This window comes from Amblyraja radiata, chromosome 4 (assembly GCF_010909765.2).
Source record: "Amblyraja radiata isolate CabotCenter1 chromosome 4, sAmbRad1.1.pri, whole genome shotgun sequence".
Lineage (NCBI taxonomy): Eukaryota > Metazoa > Chordata > Chondrichthyes > Rajiformes > Rajidae > Amblyraja > Amblyraja radiata.
The window spans coordinates 95717889-95740292 of record NC_045959.1 but is presented as its reverse complement, the minus strand read 5'-3'; the positions used below and the strand labels follow the sequence as shown (position 1 = coordinate 95740292).

Genomic DNA, 22404 nt, shown 5'->3' with positions numbered 1-22404 from the left:
TCGACCCGAAACGTCACCCATTCCTCCTCTCTGGAGATGCTGCCTGTTCCACTGAGTTACTCCAGCATTTTGAGTCCATCTTCGGTGTAAACCAGCATCTGCAGTTCCTTTTACACATGTATATCATGCGTATAGGATTATGTAATATAAATGGCCTCAGGGGTGTGGGTGCTCTCATTGAGAACTGGAATATTGGGGCAAGCTGCACAGGGTGAGCCTACAATCCTTGTGCACATGTAGGAGTAGATGCCAGGATGTTTTCACTTTTGGATGAGTTGAACAAGGGAACATACTACAAGATAAGGGACTGATCAATTAAAACAGCGACATGTAGACATATCTTCTTGCAGAGAGTGGTGAATCTTTAAAATTCTCTGCCCCGATGGGTGGTGGAAGCTTGATCATCCATGTATTTATTTATTTATTTTTAAATTTAGAGATACAGCCTACTGGCCATTCAGCCCACCGAGTCTGCACCAACTAGCGATCCCCGCACATGAACATGATTCTACACACACGAGGGACAATCTATATTTATACCAAGCCAATTCATCTACAAACCTGTACATCTTTGGGGTGGAAATATTAATTACAAATATTCCCAGTAGAAATATCCTGACATTGTGTGGAGGCAATGTATCTTGAATATACAACATCTGAAAGTGATCACAGTGCGCCATAATTTGCCAATTAGCATCTTGGTGGTTCACCCCCAAGATGTTCTTGTCCACACCATCTCTGATAGAAATGAATGGAAGTTTCATAATTTAACAGGTCTTTCAGAAAGTCTTCGAAATACAGTGCAACAGATATCTTTTTTCACACCCAAAAAATGTCAAGGCTGGTGGCTACTTTCAAATTCACATCAAACATTTAGTATTCAGAACATTCAGAGATTTTACTTTTTCAAGTGTCATGCTGCATGTTGAATTTGTAAGATATCATATTGTCACACACACACACATGTACATTCACACATAGAGTCAAAGAGTGACACGAGCATGCGCAGGCCTTTCAGCACAACTTGCCCACATCAACCAACATGCTCCATCTACACTGGTCCCACCTGCCTGCGTTTGGCACATATTTAAACCTGCCCTATTCATGTACCTGTGTAAATGTTTTTTAAATGTTGCCATAGTACCTGCCTCAACTAACTCCTCCGGCAGCTTGTTCCATACACCCACCATCCTATGAGTGAGAAAGAAAGGTGAAACAACTTTCAAACTTGCTTACTTGCACACACACCGATTAATCTCAATGATCTTATACTGACTATTCTTCCAAGTGCATCTTTATATTTTCTTTGTTATGATGTACTGATAAATCAGGCTTCCAAATAGTCTGTATTAAATAGCTTCTCTGCAATCATACAATCCTTGGCCTCTAGCTTTATAATTTGCTGAGAAAGAAGGTGTTATAGATTGCCATGCACATGACAAGACTTTGAAGCTCATTGTTTACTGTTGAATTACTTTCTCTAATTGAGAGTCAATGACACCATCACAGAGATACAGATGGTCATTTCTTATTCCATTGCTCAGTAGATTGACTCATCTCAGGTCATTCCCATGTTGACAACAAGTTCAGAAGCTTTTAAATCTATTTGATTATGCTGATTTTTTTCATCAATGTCATTTGTTATGAGGTTCACCTCAATGATATTAGGACACTCAGAAATGCATTAAAACATAATATGCACAGCTTTGGTGTATAAGTAGGGTATCATTTCATGAAATAACCCTGCGGCAGCTTAATTAAATAATATCATGTCCAGCATCCCATTTTGATATTTGCCAAATTAATTTACAACATTAACCTTGTTGTCTATGCTGTGCTGCAATAATTTGCAATATTAGTGGATGACTATAAATGATAGAATGTTTATTTTTATAAATCGTAATAGAAACAACAATATGAAGCATTATAAAGAAGACTGCATGAAAATTACGATTTGGCATCAGAAAGATAGATTTAACTGGTAGTCTCCAAGAATCTGTGATTCCAGGAGAAAAGAGCATGGTTCGGCATTTATTTGGAAGCAAAGTCCTCTGTCTCAACTATGTTGGGCTGTATTTTGGAAAAATATTTGGGTTAAAATATAACATTTGGTACTTATTGCAAGACTATACATCGTGTTCTGGAGAAGGACTGGAATGAAATGGTCATAAATGATAGAAGCAGAATTAGGCCATTCAGCCCATCAAGTCCATTCCTCCATTTAATCATAGCTGATCTATCTCTCCCTCCTACCCCATTCTCCTCCCCATACCCCCTGACGTCTGTGCTAATCAAGAATCTTTCTATCTTTGTCTTAAAAAAATCCAATGATTTGACCTCCACAGCCTTCTGTGGCAAAGAATTCCACAGATTCATCACCCTCTGACTAAGGAAATTCCTCCTCATTTTCCTGAAGGAACGTCCTTTAATTCTGAGGCTGTGATCTCTGGTCCTAGACTCTCCCACCAGTGTAAACATCCTCTCCACATCCACTCTTTCACTATTCGAAATGTGCTCAGAACCCGGCGCAGACACAACTGTACAGAAAGTTAGAGAACCAATTGTAAAAAGAGCAGTCACCAACAAAATGGTGAGCGTATCTGAACAGTGTCAATCCATGATAGGACTGTTGAAATCCTTGCAGACAGATCAATAGTCCTGTAAAGCAAAGGCCAGCTCTGTCTATTCCATTGGGCACTCTTAAGCATAGGTTAATAAGAATGATGCAATTTAGCATGGTAATATCAAAGGAATGCTAGACATATTTAGTTATCCAATATTCTCCAATACAGTGGCATGATGCAACGTCCGCATGGAAAATAAAATTAACACAATTAAGACATGCTAGACAAGGTTAGCATGAATACATTTAGTCATTAATATCTCTGCTTGCTAAATTATTTACTCCAGAAACATAAACAGAGTTATAGTTTCAGGAATTCACAAAATACCCTGTATCAAACATATCATCACTATCATCACCATTTTGACAAGATTTAGGAATAGTTCTACCAAATTATTTAGTTCTGCCTGGTGACATTTGACACCTCACCACACACTGGAATAACAATTACCAGTAAATCAAACTTTATTTTTAAGTTTAAGTGTACCTTGCAAGTGGATTTGGTTTATGTTCCATCTGCATGTCAATGTGTAATGTCTTCCATTTCCTACCAGAGCACTCCTCTTGCTTCCTGGAGTAAGTAGTACAGGTAGCCACTGAGGGTCAGATGATGTGTTCAAAAGGGAACTGCAGATGCTGGAATATCGAAGGTACACAAAATTGCTGGGGGAACTCAGCGGGTGCAGCAGCATCTATGGAGCGAAGGAAATAGGCGACGTTTCGGGCCGAAACCCTTCTTCAGACGGGTCAGATGATGGAAGGTCATGGACCTGTGGCACTGACTTGCCATCTGTCTTCATGGATACTGCCTCACTGGCCGAATGCTTCCCGTAGTTTCAGTTTATGTTACAGAGTGTTAATGTTTGTAAAGTTCAACAGCGTGTGGGAAAGCACTATACAGTCCTCTATTATAGACCAGTACGTGCCAATAGTGAATCAACAGTTCTCTAGAGAACCTTTGCCTTGCTGCCATCCACATGATCAACATGTCAATACTTGTGCAATACAGAACAGCAGTCGGAAACACATTGGAGCTCAGATGCATGCCCACCTTACCTCTTGTTTCACCTCTCGATTCACCAATAAATGTACCACTCATGGTCCAGCCATGGGTAGGGCCTCAAATGCAAATCAATAGTGAATACTGAAGGTAGACACAAAATGTTGGAGTAACTGAGCGGGACAGGCAGCATCTCTGTTGAGAAAGAATGGGTGATGTTTCGGGTCGTGACCCTTCTTCAGAGATTGAATAAGTATTCAATAGTGAATACTCATTAGAAAGGTAAGTGTTGTTTAGTTTTCTGTAGTTCATTGTCTATTTATGATTTAAATTATGTAATGCATCCGGGTGGCACAGTGGCATAGCCATAGAGTTGCTGCCTTACAGTGCCAGAGACCCTGGTTCGATCCTGACTACGGGTGCTTCTGTACAGAGTTTGTACGTTTTCCCCATGACTGCATGGGGTTTTCTCTGGGTATTCCGGTTTCCTCCCACACTCCAAAGACGTACAGGTCTGTAGGTTAATTGGCTTTGGTAAAATAGTAAATTGTCCTTAGTGTGAGTAGGATAGTGTTGGTGTGTGTGAGGAAATATTCTATAATAGAACCGCTCGGATAGTGACTTTTATATAAGCTAGGTAATTTGCAAGAGAAAAGCTTAAGGTTTTCAGAAACACATGTCTCCTAAAGAAATAAAGTACAAAGAAACACATACAGGGAACAGATGAATCAAAACCTAGAAACGCTAATCTGAACCTGCATAGCTTAGTTTATTGCTTTGAGGCAATTATAACGCTGGAGGAAATTATATTTGATATAATTTTGTGTTGAAGAATGGATTGCTGAATAGGGCCTCTTCTTAGGCCAAAGGTCACCTGCTCTTTCTCTATGGCACATTCCTGAGCTCTGAGTGTGACATATAGATGAAGAATTAAGGGTGTTTATGCTGAATTCGAGGCAGACTTCAAGGCTGAGAGATAATAGACTCTGTGGTTAGCTTTGGCTATGTTAAATTATAATGAGGTTGAGATAAAGAATTGGATGCTTGGAGAGGAAAGAATCAGGTTGATGGACCTTCCTTCTGTTTATAGAATGTCGAACAAGCAGCTGTACTTTTGAGGTGATGGTCTGAAGTTGTAAATTTACCCTTTGTTCTGTAATATTTGTAAAAGGCCTTGCAGATGAGATTGGAAATCCATCTCCCAGAGATAGCAGGAGAAGGGGAGACTGTAAGTTAGAATGAAGCTGTATCCTGGCACAAAACACATATCATCAATTAAGTTGACAGATTTATGACCCATGTATGCTTGGAGTTGGGAGGTGTGTGTGGGTTTTGAATTTAACTTAGAAGCTGTGTAATTAGGCCAACTCATATAATTAATGTTTTTAATACCTGGTAATAGTGTTTTAAACTGTGTAAAATTGTAGTGAAACCATTTATGAAATGTATTGTGTCAAAGTAGGATTGTAAACATTAGACCTTGTTAAGATTTATAAACATATCTTTCTTCTTGGTATGGAAATTTTGTTTGTTTGTATTACTTGTGTGATCATTGTATTATATGTGTATCTTATATTTTGAGGAGTGGTCTTTGATAATTGAGCCTACTGGGGATTTGCTTTGTTGAAATAAAATAATTCTAAACAAAGTTAAACCACAGGCAAACAAAGGTTGTAAAATAAGGCCAGAGAAGGGGGGATTGGAAGGTTCAGAGACTAGTCTCAGTGCTGAATAAAGAATCGATTTCAACAGCAGCAAGTGTTTGAATCAAGTTTTCTTGAATTAAATTGACAAAATAACTCAGTTTAACATGTGGGCTGATCGCTGGTTGGCATGGACACGGTGGGGAGAAGGACCTGTTTCCATGCTGTATCTCTAAAGTCTAAAGACCAAATCTATTTTTGTTATTCTTATTTTTAAATAAAATGTTTTTTTTCTTCCAAAAATGAGACCATCAGTTGAGATTGGAAATAGTGAAATAGACTGACAGCATGAACTGTCAGAATGCCACCAGATGGATCCATGGGTGTGGATGAACCACTTTCTCCCTCCAGCAAGTATACTAAATTATAACTAAATTATAGTACGGCTGTGGGGCTGGAGTGGTTGGCAGTCGGAAATTGAAAAATTAGAGATTAAAGGTATCAGTTTGCGTAGTAAATATACCAAATTTGCTGGATTATTCTCAGAAATTCTTCAAGAGAAACACATCAAATGTCAACAGTAACTCAGGTACAAGTATTCAAAGCAGCATTCAATGAACTCACTGAATAAGTTTCTAATTGCATCAATTTTGCAAGTACATAAAGTGAACTATAGAATCTTACATAAACATTGGATTTATACAATGATACGACCATGCGTTCATCAGCTTCAGATTTTATGATATTCAGCCGCTCAATAGAATGGGCAAGGTTCAAAACTTAGAATAATCTATCATTGACGCAGATTATAAGGCAGAACAAGGTTGAAAATGGTCCTGAAAAATACTGTGGATTGTATTGGAAAGGTGCGGTATGGTTACCATAGCTTTGAGATTCTTGTAAAGAATGTTTGGACAATGGGTTGTTTCGGGTTTTGTGCAACGAGGGAAGAAAATTAATTTGTACGAAAATGGAGCATAGGGAGAACCATAGAGGAAATATTGCATTTGCAGTGCCTGAGACATGTGTTTGATCCCAACTAATGGTGCTGTCTGTACGGAGTTTGTACGTTCTTCCCGTGACCGCGTGGGTTTCCTCAGAGTTCTTCGGTTTCCTCCCGCACTCCAAAGACGTACAGGTTTGAAGGTTAATTGGCTTGGTGTAAGTGTAAATTGTCCCTAATGTGTGTAGGATAGTGTTAATGTGCACGGATCGCTGGTCGGTGCGGACTCGGTGGGCCGAATGGCCTATTTCTTCACATTGTGTTTTTGATTTTTTGTTTTTGGAATGAATTCTGTTTTTAATTTGTGTTTCTGTGATGTCTTTATTATTTATTTTATTCTGATTATATGTTTTTTATTCCTGTTAATCTTTGTAAGGTGTCCTTGAGATGTCTGAAAGGCGCCCAAAAATAAAATTTATTATTATTATTATTATTATTATTATTTCCGTACTGTATCTCTAAACCAAACTAAACTAAACTAAATATAAATATTACATATAATTTATAATAAGGTAAAGTTTTGAGGAAGAATATTTTTATGGTCAGACAATCCCACCTCTTTACCCTCCCACCATCTTCCTACTCTCCCCAGAAACACAACTAAATGCATTTTGTGATGAGTGACATAGTCTTAGTCTTGATAAGAAGGTGCTTGATCACTCTAGGTACACTATTCCAGATGTATCAGCAGAGAAGGCTATGACTGATTGCTGCTCTCTTTTTGAACAAGACTTCTATGCAAGCTTCACCACGGGGGAATTTCTGTCCTAGACTGTGAACACAGCATTATGCTTCTGTGTTATCAAGATGTTTCCAAATCATTACTTGGAAACATTTGCCACAGTAGTCAGTCTGTGACACAGTAAGTATCAGTCATGTACACCTTGGGAGGTAAAGGCCAAAATTCTTGTTATAAGATGAGCTGATGAGTATCTGAGACCTTTCAGCTGAACTGGCTCAGCATGTGAGTTTAGAGGAATGCAAACCTGATCATTGCAAACCAAGCATTGAACTCTATGCTCTGGGAAAAAACTTAGAGCAAGAACTGAAGAGATAAGAGTGCAAGCATTATTTCAAAGGATGATAAAACATAATTGAACCATGTCTACAGCAGAAGTGTCAAAAGCTGCTAGTAGATTATGTGCTGATAATTAAGCAATTGCTGAATCAAGTTCTTGAATTTAACTCATCTAATGCATTGCCAAATCTTTTAGATTGTTGCCGCCAGGATGGTCCATAAACTAATAGGGCCGCACAACCTCCTCCATACCATGACCAGACAGAGCGGTGGGCAATGAGAGTCATGTTAGCAGTCGTAATTGCGGTGTTAAGATGGGTACAAATCCAATGTTAGTTAGAAACAAAGAACTGCAGATGCTGGTTTATACCGAAAATAGACACAAAGTGCTGGTTTAACTCAGTGGGTCAGGCAGCATCTCTGGAAAAAATGGATAGGTGGACGTTTCATCCCAACCCGAAACGTCAACCATCCTTTACTCTCTCTACACCAACGACTGCACCTCCACAGACTCCTCTGTCAAACTTTTCAAGTTTGCAGATGACACAACCCTGATTGGACTGATCTAGGATGGGGGCGAATCTGCCTACAGACAGGAAGTGACACAGCTGGCACCCTGGTGCCATCACAATAACCTGGAGCTCAATGCTCTTAAGACGGTGCAATTGATAGTAGACTTTAGGAGAGCTTCCCCTCCCCTCACTCCACTCACCATCAACAACACCACATTCACATTTGTGGAGTATTTTAAGTTCCTTGGAACCATCACCTCCAGGGACCTTAAATGGGAGGCCACCATTGACTCAACAGTCAAAAAGGCCCAACAGAGGTTGTACATCCTGTGGCAGCTGAAGAAGCACAATCTGCCACAGGCAATGATGGTCCAGTTTTACACTGCCATCATAGAGTCTGCCCTCACCTTCTCCATCATGGTTTGGTTTGGCTCAGCCACCAAGCACGACACCTGGAGGCTGCAGCGCATCATTCGATCATCCGAGAAGGTTGTTGGCTGCAATCTCCTTCCACCCATCGACAAACTGTACACTGCGAGTGCCAGGAAGAGAGTGGGTAAGAGCATCTCTGACCCCTCTCACCCTGGCCACAAACTCTTTGTAGCACTTCCTTCTGGAAGGCGACTCCGGACTGTCAAAGCCACCACAGACAGACATAAAAACAGCTTTTTTCCACGAGTTTTCCACGAGAAGGGTTTCGGCCCGAAACGTTGCCCATTTCCTTCGCTCCATAGATGCTGCCTCACCCGCTGAGTTTCTCCAGCATTTTTGGCTACCTTCTTTTTTCCACGAGCAGTAGCTCTACTCAACAGCCATAAGTCTGTACCCTCCTTTTGCTCTGCTATTTTATTTCATTCTTTACATGTTTAAATTATGTTTGATTTTTAATTGCCTACTGTATATTGTGTTGTTGCTTGCAAACAAAGCACCAAGGCAAATTCCTTGTATGTATACATACTTGGCTAATAAAATGTATTCAATTCAATTCCATTCAATTCAATACAGAGATGCTGCCTGACTCACGACGTTACTCCAGCACTTTATGTCTATCTAAGCCAGAGTTAATTGTTTGTGTTGCTGTCCCTCTATTCTCTAGATAGCTGTGTTACTGTGCTAATAATACCAATAAAATGTATTCATTAATGAGTGGATACTGTACATGTAATGGAGAAATGTATGGTTCACAGACAGTGCTCAGAAATTTGCACGCTTGCATAACCCAGGGACTGGCTGCATTGCCAGATAGCATTGTTGACAATATTTATAATTTTGCTAATGAATCAAATTGCATTGATCAGGCAGCAATCAGTCAGATTTGATAAGTTGTACTTTTTGCGGAAAGTATTTAACTGGGCAATTCTCCGCAGTGTTGGATGGATACTAGAGTTGCAACAGAGACATAGGTACTTTATTTATGCATTTTTAGGAATGTGGGCATGGTTGTCAAGATCAGTAATTATATGCTCTCGATAAGGCACTGATGAACCTGCTCTGCTCAGTTAAACATTGGAGATATTAAAAATAGATTGAATAGAGCATAACTAACTTCTCCTGAGGGTGTTAATTGCAACATTACATCACCATCCATATCAAACAATTGAAATCTAATCTTTATTAAATTAAATTTCTCTTCAGCATACAATATGGTAAACATGGAAGGTAGACACAAAATGCTGGAGTAACTCAGCGGGTCAGGCAGCATCTATGGAGAGAAGGAATGGGCGACGTTTCAGGTCGAGACCCTTCTTCAGACTGCTAAACATGGAACTGGACAGACTGTAGCTGGGTTATGTTCCTGTCCAAAAAGAATACATCTACGTGTGACCCACACCTTTGCACGGGCTGAAGTTCCTTCCAGAACCTTCTCGCAGCATCATTAGGCAGAATTCTGGATAAATAACCCACCTGGCCAGTCAAGTATTTCCCAGTTCACAGTTTCAGAAATTCGGTAAATGCTTATGGTTCCCAGCATAGAAATGTTGTCAGATATTTCATTGGCTTTGCATTGACTTTTGTTTTTCTGCTAAGTGTTTTAAGCATCTGTTTTCTAGTTACTTTTTCTCTCTGCTGAAATGCAGATAGCTAATACATAAAATTGGAATTTACTTGGTGAGCAGGTGGCTTGTTTCACAATCACATTACCACCTATTTCCTGAGGTAGCTTGCTAATTGGAAGTAAGCAAGTTAAAATGTAAGTAAATATCCCGAGCTCTCAAATGAAGACAGAAATATCCCGTATGATAAGAATGAAATGAAGGGGCACAAGGGAAATTGACGATTGTGCCCTTGAATTGACTGTGTCAACTGAATGTTCAGCATTAAGGTCAGAGCAGTTGTGCAATTTACCGGCTGAAAAATTTCCACAATTGGGTTTTTTTCAAAGCACCGAGAATTCAGCACAGGCATCATTTTGTGTTGTTGTTCCTTTCTGTTTGTTCATTGCCATGCTGTGAGTGAAATGCAGGAATGTTTATTGAAATCTGTATATCCTGTAACTGTGTGATCTGTAAGAATTGCTGGGAAATTCTTACAAACGCTATAATTGTTTAACAAATTATGTCCCTGGAGTACAGTACGATATTTGTTCTATTACTACCCTGGCTATTCCTGTCGTCACAGTGCTCAGCCCAGCTATAGATCGCAATGCATCCCATTGTCCTCAGTTCTGGAGGAGTTTGGCTGCTTCTTAAGCTGCAATGGCATTTTGATTACCAACCTGATTCAGTGTTAATGTGGATCTCCTCAGCAGTATAGGATAATTAGTTTAATTTAGTTTAGAGATACAGCATGAAAACAGGCCCCTTCGGCCCACCGGGTCCGCACCGACCAGCGATCCCCACACATTAACACTATCCTACATCCACTAGGGACAATTTTTACATTTACCAAGCCAATTAACCTACAAACTGTACGTCTTTGGAGTGTGGGAGATCTCGGAGAAAACCCACGCAGATCACGGGGAGAACGTACAAACTCCGTACAGACAGCACCCATAGTCAGGATCGAACCCGGGTCTCTGGCGCTGCATTCGCTGTAATGCCCCTGTCCCACTTAGGAAACCTGAACGGAATCCTCTGGAGACTTTGCGCCCCACCCAAGGTTTCCATGAGTCGCCAGGGGTTTTGGTCACTTGCCTTGAAAGCCTCGACCGAAGCGTGAGCTGCATCTACTGACCAAAGATCCTACAGTATCTTTGCTACCGACCGCACACACACACAAACACATCGCGAAGATGGGGGCCCAGGACAGCGGAGGAGCGCTGTCTGCGCAATAAAGAGGAAGGTAAACGGCTGCCACAGAGCACGGTAAGTCCTTTAGAGATTGCGGGAGGGAGGGAGAGAAGGGGAAAGAAGGGGAGAGAAGGACAGAGAATGGGAGAGAGAAGGGGAAGAGCAGGGGAGAGAAGGGGAGAGAGAAGGAGGGAGAAGGAGAGAGAAGGGGAGAGAAGGGGAGAGTGTGCTGTTTGTACGGAGTTTGTACGTTCTCCCCGTGACCGCATGGGCTTTCTCCGAAATCATTTTCTTCCCACACTCCAAAGACGTATACTGTAGGTATGTAGGTTAATTGATTTGGTATAAGTGTAAATTGTCCCTAGTGTGTGTAGGATAGTGTTAATGTGTGGAGATCGCTGGTCGGTGCGGACTCGGTTGGCCGCACTGTATCTCTAAGCTAAACTAAATGTTTGGGTTACTGAGGAATACAAGGAACAGAAGCAGCAGGAAGCCAATTTGTCTCTTGAGCCTACTCAGGGAAAAATCACTTTTAAAACATGGGGGGGTGGGGGGAACACACACACACACACACACACACACACACACACACACAATGAGGCCTAACATCTAGGACAGGGGTCGGCAACCTGCGGCCCACGGGCCGGATCCGGCCCTTAACCTGAAATCATCCGGCCTGCAGACATTATTTTTTCCAAATAGTTTTCGCGACCTGGGAATGGCAGTCATTCCCGGGGCAGACAGGCGACCTGGGCACTACTGCCAGACCTGCCAGCCGACCTGGGCACTACAGCCAGACCTGCCAGCTGACCTGGGCACTACAGCCAGACCTGCCAGCTGACTTGGGCACTACAGCCAGACCTGCCAGCTGACCTAGGCACTACAGCTTGTCCCGGGGCAGGCGAGCCCACCAGGGCAGTTTTGCTCCAATATGTTTCACAAAACATGTGGGGGGTTTCCCCCCACCTCTCAAAACATGGGGGGGGGGGGTGGGGGACAGCCTCCCCCCAGGATTTCCACCCATGCAAGGTTATGGTTGATCCATTCTGGGTCAATGCAGTTTTCCCGCGTTCTCTTCATACACCTTGACTCCAGTGTAGTTCATATATCTGCTAATCTCTGCCTTGAACATATCATATATATACTCCACCTCTACTGCTCACTTGGGTAAAGAGTTCCGAAGATTCACCATCATTTGAGAGAAGAAATTCCTTCTCATATCTGTCCGACATGGGCATTGGTGGTGTCGAAGACAGTACAATTGCCTCACAGTTTGATTCTGCTCCAGTGATGTTTGTGAAGGGTTTGCATGTTCCCTCAAGACAGTCTGAAATTTCCCCTGTGCTTTGGCTTTCCCCGACATCCCAAACAACTTGGCTAATATAATAATTGTCCTTAATGTACGTGGATGGAGGGGGGTTAGGGGAGAACGGTGAAATCAAAACTTCAAATGGGTAACTGAGAACATTTGGAAGACGATGGTAGGTGTTTACTGGAAATGTGTGGGAAACACATAATATGGTGAGGGAACCTTAAGACACCTTTAATAATTATCTGTGGGGCTCCTTTAAGTGGGGTGCATATCCATTGACTGCTTCATCAATAAGTAGCAGACCTTTAGGCAGTATACCTGTTTCACAGGCCATCCAACAAGAGCAATCGTGTTCATATGTAAACAACGAGCATTAGGAAGGGTCCCGGCGGCGATATTGGACAGGTCGGTGCAGCGGTTGATGATGGCGCCGACTGATGGACGAGGACGGACCACGTGGAACTGAGGACGCCGCTGCCGCGGGAAGGAACAAAGGAGAACCCGGCGTGGGGGGACCGCCGTGCGGGAGGGGAAGGGGGGGAGAGCAAAGGGGGACTATTTGCATACCTTGGGTATACAAGCAAAGAATTTCACTGTGACCTGTCACATGTGAGAATCAAGTATCCATTAATTCATTCACTAGAGTGCTAATTGGAATTTACTGGTGGAATCCAGGTTGTGTGTGGATGACATTTTAAATCATAACGATTGCAATTTTGGGGAGGGAGTGGGGAATTTGTGGTGTGGGTTTACTGGTGTTTGATTCTGATGGTTGAGATCTCGAATGTGAATGTAAGAGAGTGGTTGGGAGATGGAGCTCATGGAAATCTGACAGTAGACTTAGAAACATAGAAATTAGGTGCAGGAGTAGGCCATTCGGCCCTTCGAGCCCGCACCGCCATTCAATATGATCATGGCTGATCATCCAACTCAGTATCCCGTACCTGCCTTCTCTCCATACCCTCTGATCCCCTTAGCCACAAGGGCCACATCTAACTCCCTCTTAAATATAGCCAATGAACTGGCCTCAACTACCCTCTGTGGCAGGGAGTTCCAGAGATTCACCACTCTCTGTGTGAAAAAAGTTTTTCTCATCTCGGTTTTAAAGGATTTCCCCCTTATCCTTAAGCTGTGACCCCTTGTCCTGGACTTCCCCAACATCGGGAACAATCTTCCTGCATCTAGCCTGTCCAACCCCTTAAGAATTTTGTAAGTGATGGGGTAGACTTATGGGGTCTAAAGGTAATTTGGGGCCCAGATAGAGTTTAAGGAGCTGCAGATCACATTTTGAGGAGAAGTAGGTATTGACTGGCTGGGCAACATGGTGGCTGAGGGTTTGAAAGTGTCATAGATTCATAGAGTGATATAGTGTGGAAACAGGGCCTTTGGCCCAACTTGCCCACTCCGGCCAACATGTCCCAGCTAGACTAGTTCCACCTGCCCACGTTTGGCCCATATCTCTCTAAACCTGTCCTATCCATGTACATGTCTGACTGATCCTTAAAAGTTGAGATAGTCCCTGCCTCAACTACCTCCTCTGGAAGCTCATTCCATACACCCACCAACCTTTGTGTGAAAATGTTACCCTTCAGATTCCTATTAAATCTTTTCCCCTTCACCTTAAACCTATGTTCTCTGCTCCTCGACACCTACTATGAGCACGAGACTGTGCATCAATCCGATCTATTCCTCTCGTGATTTTATGCACTTCTTTAAGATCACCCATCAAACTCCTGCACTCCAAGAAATAGAGTCCCTACCTAGTCAACCTTGCCCTATAGCTCAGACCCTCTGGTCCTGGCAACATCATCGTAAATCTTCCCTGTATCCTTTCCAGCTTGACAATATTGTTCCTATAACACGTGCCCAGAACTGAACACAATACTCTAAATGCAGTCTCACCAATGCCTTGCGCAACTGCTACATGACCTCCCAACTTCTATACTCAATACTCTGACTGACGAAGGTCAACGCGCCAAAAGGCTTTTTGACCACCCAATCTACCTGTGACTCCACCTTCAAGAAACCACGAACCTGCACTCCAAGATCCCTCTGCTCTACAACACTCCCTAGAGCGCTACCATTCACTGCGTCAGTCCTGCCCATGTTAGACTTCCCAAAATGCAACACCTCACATTTCCCTGTATTAAATTCCATCAACCATTCATCAGCCCACCTGCTGCAGCTCATCAACCATTCATCAGCCCACCTGCTCAAGATCCTACTGCAATTTTTCACAACCATCTTCACTATCTGCAAAACCACCCTCGTTTGTATCTGCTGAGAATACAGTGGTGGTTGGGCTCCAATGGTAGCTCAGAGAGAACAGACAGCTTACAGGTTGAGGTGGGGAGCCTCAGGCATAGTGGACCTGATTGAAACACTCCTACTCCTCCTTGCCCATAGCCAGAGCTGTCAAAGATTATCTCCATGATTTCAGGTAATCTCGCCACTACTTTATACCATTGAGTTTTATGATTCCAGACAAATGCAATCAAGTGATTAATAGTAATACGGAAATACTCATGCAGTACTGAAAATACTCAGAAACACAGGCAGCATCTGTGAAGAAAGAAAGTGAGATTACGTTTCAGGTTAATGGTAGCTAATCATCATGCAATATGTTAACTCTACTTACTCTTTTAACAGTTGTTGACTAGCTTGTTGTGTCTCCCCCGAACATATTAGCTTTATTTCATATTTCCAGTATTTCATGTATCTTGCATTTAGATGAAAATAAAATGAGTGCTATATTTATTGACAGGCAATGTCATCAGAATATTTCATGACCACATTATTTCCCTTGGCTAATTGAAATCTCATCCCATATTCTCCTTCTGTTAAATTGCAAGTGAGCAATGGAATTGGTGTATGATTAGTGGAAATTAGTGTTTGCTGTTCAATGCCCACTTGAACATGCTGTATGACTCTATGCTCCAGGTAGATTCAGTCATGAGTCTGGATTTTGGGGACTCCCAGTTTGATAAAATCCAAATTCCTTGTTCATCTGAGCTTAGATTTAGACAAAATAACAAGTTTGCCTCCAAATGTATATCAATGATTGGCCAGGTGCATCAGGAATTGCACCTTTGTGAGTGAAACTGGCCAGTTAAAGATAGCTTGGGCTTACTGGAGTTCATACCTCATGTGATAGGAGCAGAATTAGGCCATTCGGCCCATCAAGTCTACTCCACCATTCAATCATGGCAGATCTATCCTTCCCTCTCAACCCCATTCTGTGCCTTCTCCCCTTAAAGGGAAATGCAGGGATGAACGTCATCTAGATGCTGGGATGAACGCCATCTAGAAAATGGTGAAGAATTGTACAATGGGAGAGGCAGAGCCAACTTTTGCAGAAGCTGCATTGAAGACTTTGCTGGAGAAGGATTGTAGGATTAAAAGTCTTGAAAATCCTGACACATGTTTGAGAGGAAGAGGATGATGATAACTTTGGAGGCACAGGTCACGACAATGCCACAAGCTGGATCCAATGCCTCAAATGGTTCAATGACTGCTTGGTTGATGGCCAAGGTCATTAAATACAGCTTCAAATAATTCACCCACCAAATGCAGAACCTTGCTCAAACATTGCTTAATTCACCACAATCTCATCACTCACTCATCATCAATCTCTACGGCACAGGACTCTAACCTGACATCCAGATGTTTTCACTGTATCCAACACATCTAGCACGACTGCAAGAATCACATTCATATCTAACAGCTGGAAAAGATTACCATTCAACCGCCAACCACCATCAATTGAACATGTTGAACACATCGATATATAAATGACCTTGAGGTAAATGTAGATGGTTTGGCGAGTAAGTTTGCTGGCGACATCAAAACTGGAGGAGTTGCAGACAGTGAGGAAGGCATCAGAAGATATAGTGAAATATAGATCAGCAGCAGAAATGGATAGATAGATAGATAGATAAATACTTTATTAATCCCCTCAGGGAAATTCAGATGTACAGTAGCCAACACAGTCAGAACATAAAGCAGACAATACATAAAATACAGACAATACATAAAAGCAATAAATACTTAAAAAGAACCCAATAAATAACTATTAAAAGTATAAAGCATCCCCATACAGCTTAACGGTCAGTATTATAAAATCTAATGGCTGCAGGGGTGAAGGATCTCCTACTCTGTTCTACAGCGCAGGGAGAGGAGCCGGTTGTTGTTCCGTGTGCTCCTCTGACCCTCCAGAGTTTCATGGAAGGGTTGCCCGGAGTTGTTGAGGATGAGAAATGGATGGAGAAATGGCAGATGGAGTTTAACCCAAGCAAGTGTGAGGTGTTGCACTTTAGAAGTTTGAATGTAAAGAGAGAGGATACAATTAATGGCAAGGCCCTGAGCAGCATTGATGTGCAGAGGGATCTTTGAGTCCAAGTTGATAACTTACTAAAGGTGGCAGCACAAGTGGAGATTAGTTCAGCCAGGCATCATGTTTGGCGCAAACACTGTGGGATGAAGAGGCCGTTCTTGTGTTGTCCTATTTTTTTTTCTATGTTCCCCCTCTTGTAGAGAAGGACTGTGTAAAATGATAACAGGGAGTGGTTTGAGGAAGAAGTCCCATGAAGAGATCTTCATGGCTTGAGCTAAATGATTTAAGATGGTCAAGGAAAACGACAACCTGGGCTGCTTCTTAGATCAGGAAGGGACTTCTGCTGTTTCAGGTCCAAAAGGAAGGTTAAACGATTGAAACAATTACAGCTCGTATGATATGTTTTTGGGCTTGACTACTTAATGGACCTCCAAGGCTGCATGGTCCTTAGTCAACCTTCTATGCAATGTATTCATGAACCCTGTTGTTCGCAATGAGTGGCTGTTCTGACACCAGGGCATTGCCTTTTACAGTGAGGATTTCGTAAACATTTTGCATCATTGCCTGCAGAATTCCCATTGGGATGACAAGGGAGGTTCAGGGATGTTCCCCCTGGCTGACTCAAAATAAGACTGTGCCAATCTGGGCTGAGAGGAAGAGTATGTTTTTAGCCTAAGAATAGTGAATCTTTGGAATTTCTATCCAAAAACTGTGGCGGCTCAGTAGTGGTTATATTTCAAGGCAGAGACCAGTATATTTTTAATATTGAGGAAATCGAGGGATGAAGGATAGTGCATGAAAAGAGGCACGAAAGTAAGAATCAGCTGTAATCTTATCAAATAGCTGACCTGGAACAAGCAGATGAATGCTCGATTCCTGCTTTTATTTCTCACATTCTTTTCACACCTGTTCATCACACTCTTGCCTGGTGCACAAGATTACATTCAGACCACAGCTGACAATCTACTTGGACAAAGGAGAAAGGACAGAGGACAGAGGACAAAGGACTTGAAAATGAAGATGAATACTTGAAGATGAATGGCTGTACGATGAGTCAAAGCCTGGCCTTTTTAATTGGTGTAGCCATTCTAATTCTATTGGTGTTGCTCTATTCCCCCATCTTCCGCTACAAATGAGGAACCCTAAAGGGCCTGTCCCACTGACGCGACTTTACAGCGACAGTCTTCGACCCTTCAAGCTCGAGAGCACTCGCCTGGAAAACCTCGAGCTGGGTCAGCGATGAAACCGCAAGCCAGATGGACCGACCACACACACACACACTCACACACGCACAAACACATCGCAAAGGCATGGGCCAGGGAAAGCGGGGGAGCGCTGTCTGAAATTCACACCCGCGATGAACAGGAAGGTAAAAGATGGCTGGCAGAGTTCGGTAAGTCCTTTATAGTGCGTGGAGAGAGGGAGAGTGGGAGAGAGAAGGGGAGAGAAGGGGAGAGAAGGGGGGAGAAGGGGGGGGGGGAAAGGAGTGGAGACACTTTTAAGAAGCCAGACAATATTTAATAAAGTTTAGCGGGCATTCTTACCTTTTTTTTCTCAATGAGCTTTTCCTTTGACTACCTTCGATTGACTTTGAGTACCTAAAAATAGCATTATGACCTACTAGGACCTACCTCGACTAAACCTACGAGTAAAAAAATATTGATTTTTTTCATGGCAACCTTTTTTAACTCGTGGGCATTTTTAACATGTTGAAAAATACGCCACAACCTAGCTGAGGCCTCGAGTACACGGGGACTACTCTCGAGCATGAAGGAGAGTTACAAAGACCTCCTAAGAATTCACAATATAACATAATTTTTAAATCTCATTGTCATAGCTTTATAGGCCAAATGGAAGGAATTTAATGTTTAATAGCAGTAAATTAATGGCCATTTAAATCAGCTTGCGAGTGGGTTTTTCTGGAACGCTTTCAATTGGAATGTTGCGGTTGCGGTGGATTTAAACCCGTATCGGCAGCAAATACACTGCTGGTTCGTTCGGGGGAAAAAATCACCGTTTCGCTACTTAAAATGTGAATTAAATGCGTCTTAAGAAACACTTTTATTCATAAAAATAAACTACTTTCTTTTACCTGTCCCCTACGTAAAATCCGTCCCCGTTGCCGGCATTGACGGCTTCAGAAGCTGATTTTAAAATCACTCCAGCGAATAACTTGTTGGGCAAATTAAAAACATTTTAAAAAACGGCCGTCGGAACGATTCCTCAGCCAAAACCTGCACTCCAACAAAATATAATCCAGGACCAGGAGTAAGAAAACCACGTTTTAACCCTGCCTCCCCCCCCCCCCCTCAAATGCGCCAAAATCGAGCACACGGCCAGTGGCTGAATTGCAGCGCCGCTGAAGGTAAGTATTGTAACATACCTACTGTTTGTGAGATGAGGGCCTGCTTTTGGTTTGCGGGGTCATGGTCGAGTAGGTATGAGGAGGAGTCTGGAAGCTGGCGCCTGGTCAAGGCCAGCCTGCCAGACTACAATGGCAACTCATTTGTCGGCAGGTTTAATAACAATGTTGAGATTGTTGTTGAGTGAACAGAGGGCTGTGCATTCAGAGGGAATGAGATTAGAGTGGGTAAGACGAGGGGTGAAGTCAACATTTGATGTTGCACCAGCAGTTGGAAATAAGAAGGTACAGAGAGGGCATAAGACTGGCAGGGGGAGACCATGAGGAGGAGGGATGTTGGAAACAGGAGAAGGGGTTGTCACCAGGAGGCATGGTCTCCTTACCAGAGAAAAGACCCGGAACCAGAGATGAAGAAGAAGAGGCCAGCATTGGGTTCAGACCCATTGAAGTATAGGCGTAAGGGTAAAAAGCAGGGGACCGACGTTCTGCGTCAGAAAGAGGGAGGTGTGGGGTAATGGTGAAAACCCAACATGCTTAGTTTAGTTTAGAGATACAGCACAGAAACAGACCCTTTGGCCCACCAAGTCCGCCCCGCCCAGCGATCACCTCACATTAACACTATCCTACACACACCAGGCCAATTAACCTACAAACCTGTACGTCTTTGGAGTGGGAGAAAACCATCTCGGAGAAAATGCACGCAGTTCACGGTGAGAACGGACAATATCCGTAAAGACTTGTACCTGTCGTCAGGATCAAACCAGGGTCTCTGGCGCTGTAAGGCAGCAATTCTATCGCTGAGCCATTTTGCTGCCCACTGTGGCTCAGTTCGCCCCACCTTTCATCCCTGTGCCCTGATACGCATCCATTTCTCCCTGCCCCCTCCGCTTCCACCTATTTTCCCTTCTTTGGCTTCTCAATTGTATCTGTATGCCTCAACTTTTATCTTTTTATCTCTGGCCTTCGTCCAACCATCTGCCAATCCAAAACCGCATCACCTATATCCACCTATCACTCGTCAGGCTTTATCACCTTCCCCTTAGGCAACAATGAACCATTCTACATTTCCTTGATCATCGTCTGCTTTGATCTGTTGTTTTCACACCTTAACCCTCCATATTTCTAGTCCCTCTCCCCTAACTCTCAGTCTGAAGAAGGGTCTCAACCCAAAACATCACCCACTCCGTCTCTCCAGAGATGCTGCCTGTCCTGCTGAGTTACTGTGGCACTTTGGGTCTTTTTATGTATTGCAGTATCTGCAGTTCTTTTTTTTCTACATTTTACTACTTATTAAAGGTTTATTCCTTGTTTTTTAAATTCACATGAATATTGTAGTTATGGATATCTGGCATATGCTGCTCTTAATGTTGTTACCTCTGTGATAGATCAATTTTCAAATGACTTACATCCTCCTCTAGTTTAGTTTAGTTTAGAAATACAGCATGGAAACAGGCCCTTCAGCCCACCGAGTCCACACTGACCAGCGGTCACCCATACACTAGTTCTATCCTACACACATTGGGGACAATTGACCGAAGCCAAACAAACTTGGACTGTGGGAGAACTCTGGAGCACCAACAGAAAACCCATGTGGTCACAGGGAGAACGTACAAACTCCATCCAGACAACACCCATAGTCAGGATCAAACTTAGGTCTCTGGGGCAGTAAGGCAGCAACTCTACTGCTGTGCCACTGTGCCACCCTTCTTGCATTGTTGTTGGGGAAACTGATGGAAAAGACATTGTTGCATAACAGAATCTGTTCATTATTTAGGTGATACCGCCTACACTTATGAGAAATGATGAGCATTCCTATCCTCTCTCCAGGTGTCCACCTCTGCCATAATCTCTACTCCAGCATTGGAAACATCGGGAACTTGCCATCATGTTCGTCCTGGCACATGTAGTTTCCACTTGGGGCATGTTTTAAGTGATGATTATGTGATGATCTTTGGAAGATGGTGTCAAGGGGAAGCAGAAAGAGGTCACCAATGCGAAATGGGATGTTCAGAGATAAGAAGGCAGGAAGAACTGCTATGATTGAATTGGATAGATTTGCAAATAGCTAAGAAAAAACTATTTTGTAGCTCACACATATTTTGACATACTCACTCTGAGACTAAGAAGGTCCTATATAAATAGATGGAGTCTCAGTTGCCAATGACTGCAGCTACAAACCTGAATCATTGTTTCACACATGACAATGAAAATTAATTTAGAGAAATATTATCTTGTTTAACTTAATGCACAAATTGTCATGAAAGGCACACATATAACAATTTGATAGAATTTGAATAAAAATTGATTCACACTTACATACGTTTGGAAACAAGTTTACTTTAGTTTATTGTCACATGTACCGAGGTACAGTGAAAAGCTTTTTTTGCATGCTATCCAGTCAGCGGAAAGACAATACATGATTACAATCGAGCCAGTTACAGTGTGTAGATGCATGATAAGGGAATGACGTTCAGTGCAAGGTAAAGCTAGTAATGCCCAATCAAGGATAGTCCGAGAGTCACCAATGAGGTAGATAGTATTTCAGCACTGCTCACTGGGATCTGGCTTTAATATAAAGTTGTAATGTACCCACCTGTGCCCCAACTGTGAATGAAGGGTGTGTTTGGCTAGGCTGGTGTTGGTCAGGTGTGCCAGGTTCCGAATGTGTAGTGCTTCCTCTTGCCCCTGCAACACAAACAGAAACCCCCGTTAAATATTCAAACATATTTGTATTTATGACGTTGCATCTCCTCACAACTTAGTTCAATTGAAAGACAGCCATTCAGATGGTTTGCGACAGTCAGAGAATTGTTACGACACTGATGGGAATCATTTGGCCCATTGGGTTCTTGCAGGGCAATCCACTTTGCCTAATTCCATAGTCATTCCCTATGCCTCTGCAAATTACTCTCCTTCTAGTACCTACATACTACCTTTTGCACACACTAATTGATTCATTCTAATAGGCCAAAATATTAAACTCTATCTAAGTACTTTTTTTTCTCAAAACTTCCCGGTATCTTTTGCCCAGTCATTTGTGTCTGTCCTCTGGTTATTGAGTAATACAGCACAAAAACAGATTAGTTGGACAAACTCTTCCATACCAACCAAGATGCCTATCCAAGCTTGTCCTATTTGCCTGTGTTTGACCCATAATCCCTAAAAACCTTTTCTCGAACGCACCTGTCCAAATCTATATTACTAAAAGTCTGAACTTGACCACTTCCTGTTGTTCTGTATATTGATTTTAGAAAAAACGCTGCCACTTATGGCTGTGATTTTTGGCCATCTTACTCAGAGTCCCCCTCCGCTGTGCAGGACAAGAGGATTTTTCCCATCAATGAAAAATAAAAGAGTTATTAGTGTTT

General features: G+C 42.5%; 1 protein-coding gene across 1 annotated transcript in view; it reads right to left on the bottom strand.

The window, feature by feature from the left end:
- pou6f2 (POU class 6 homeobox 2) overlaps positions 1-22404 on the bottom strand; it is a 473829-nt gene that overhangs the window by 228166 nt on the left and 223259 nt on the right. The window contains exon 3 of the mRNA XM_033019974.1: positions 21630-21721. Coding sequence (XP_032875865.1) covers positions 21630-21721 — 92 coding nt within the window. The remainder of the gene's footprint in view (positions 1-21629; positions 21722-22404) is intronic.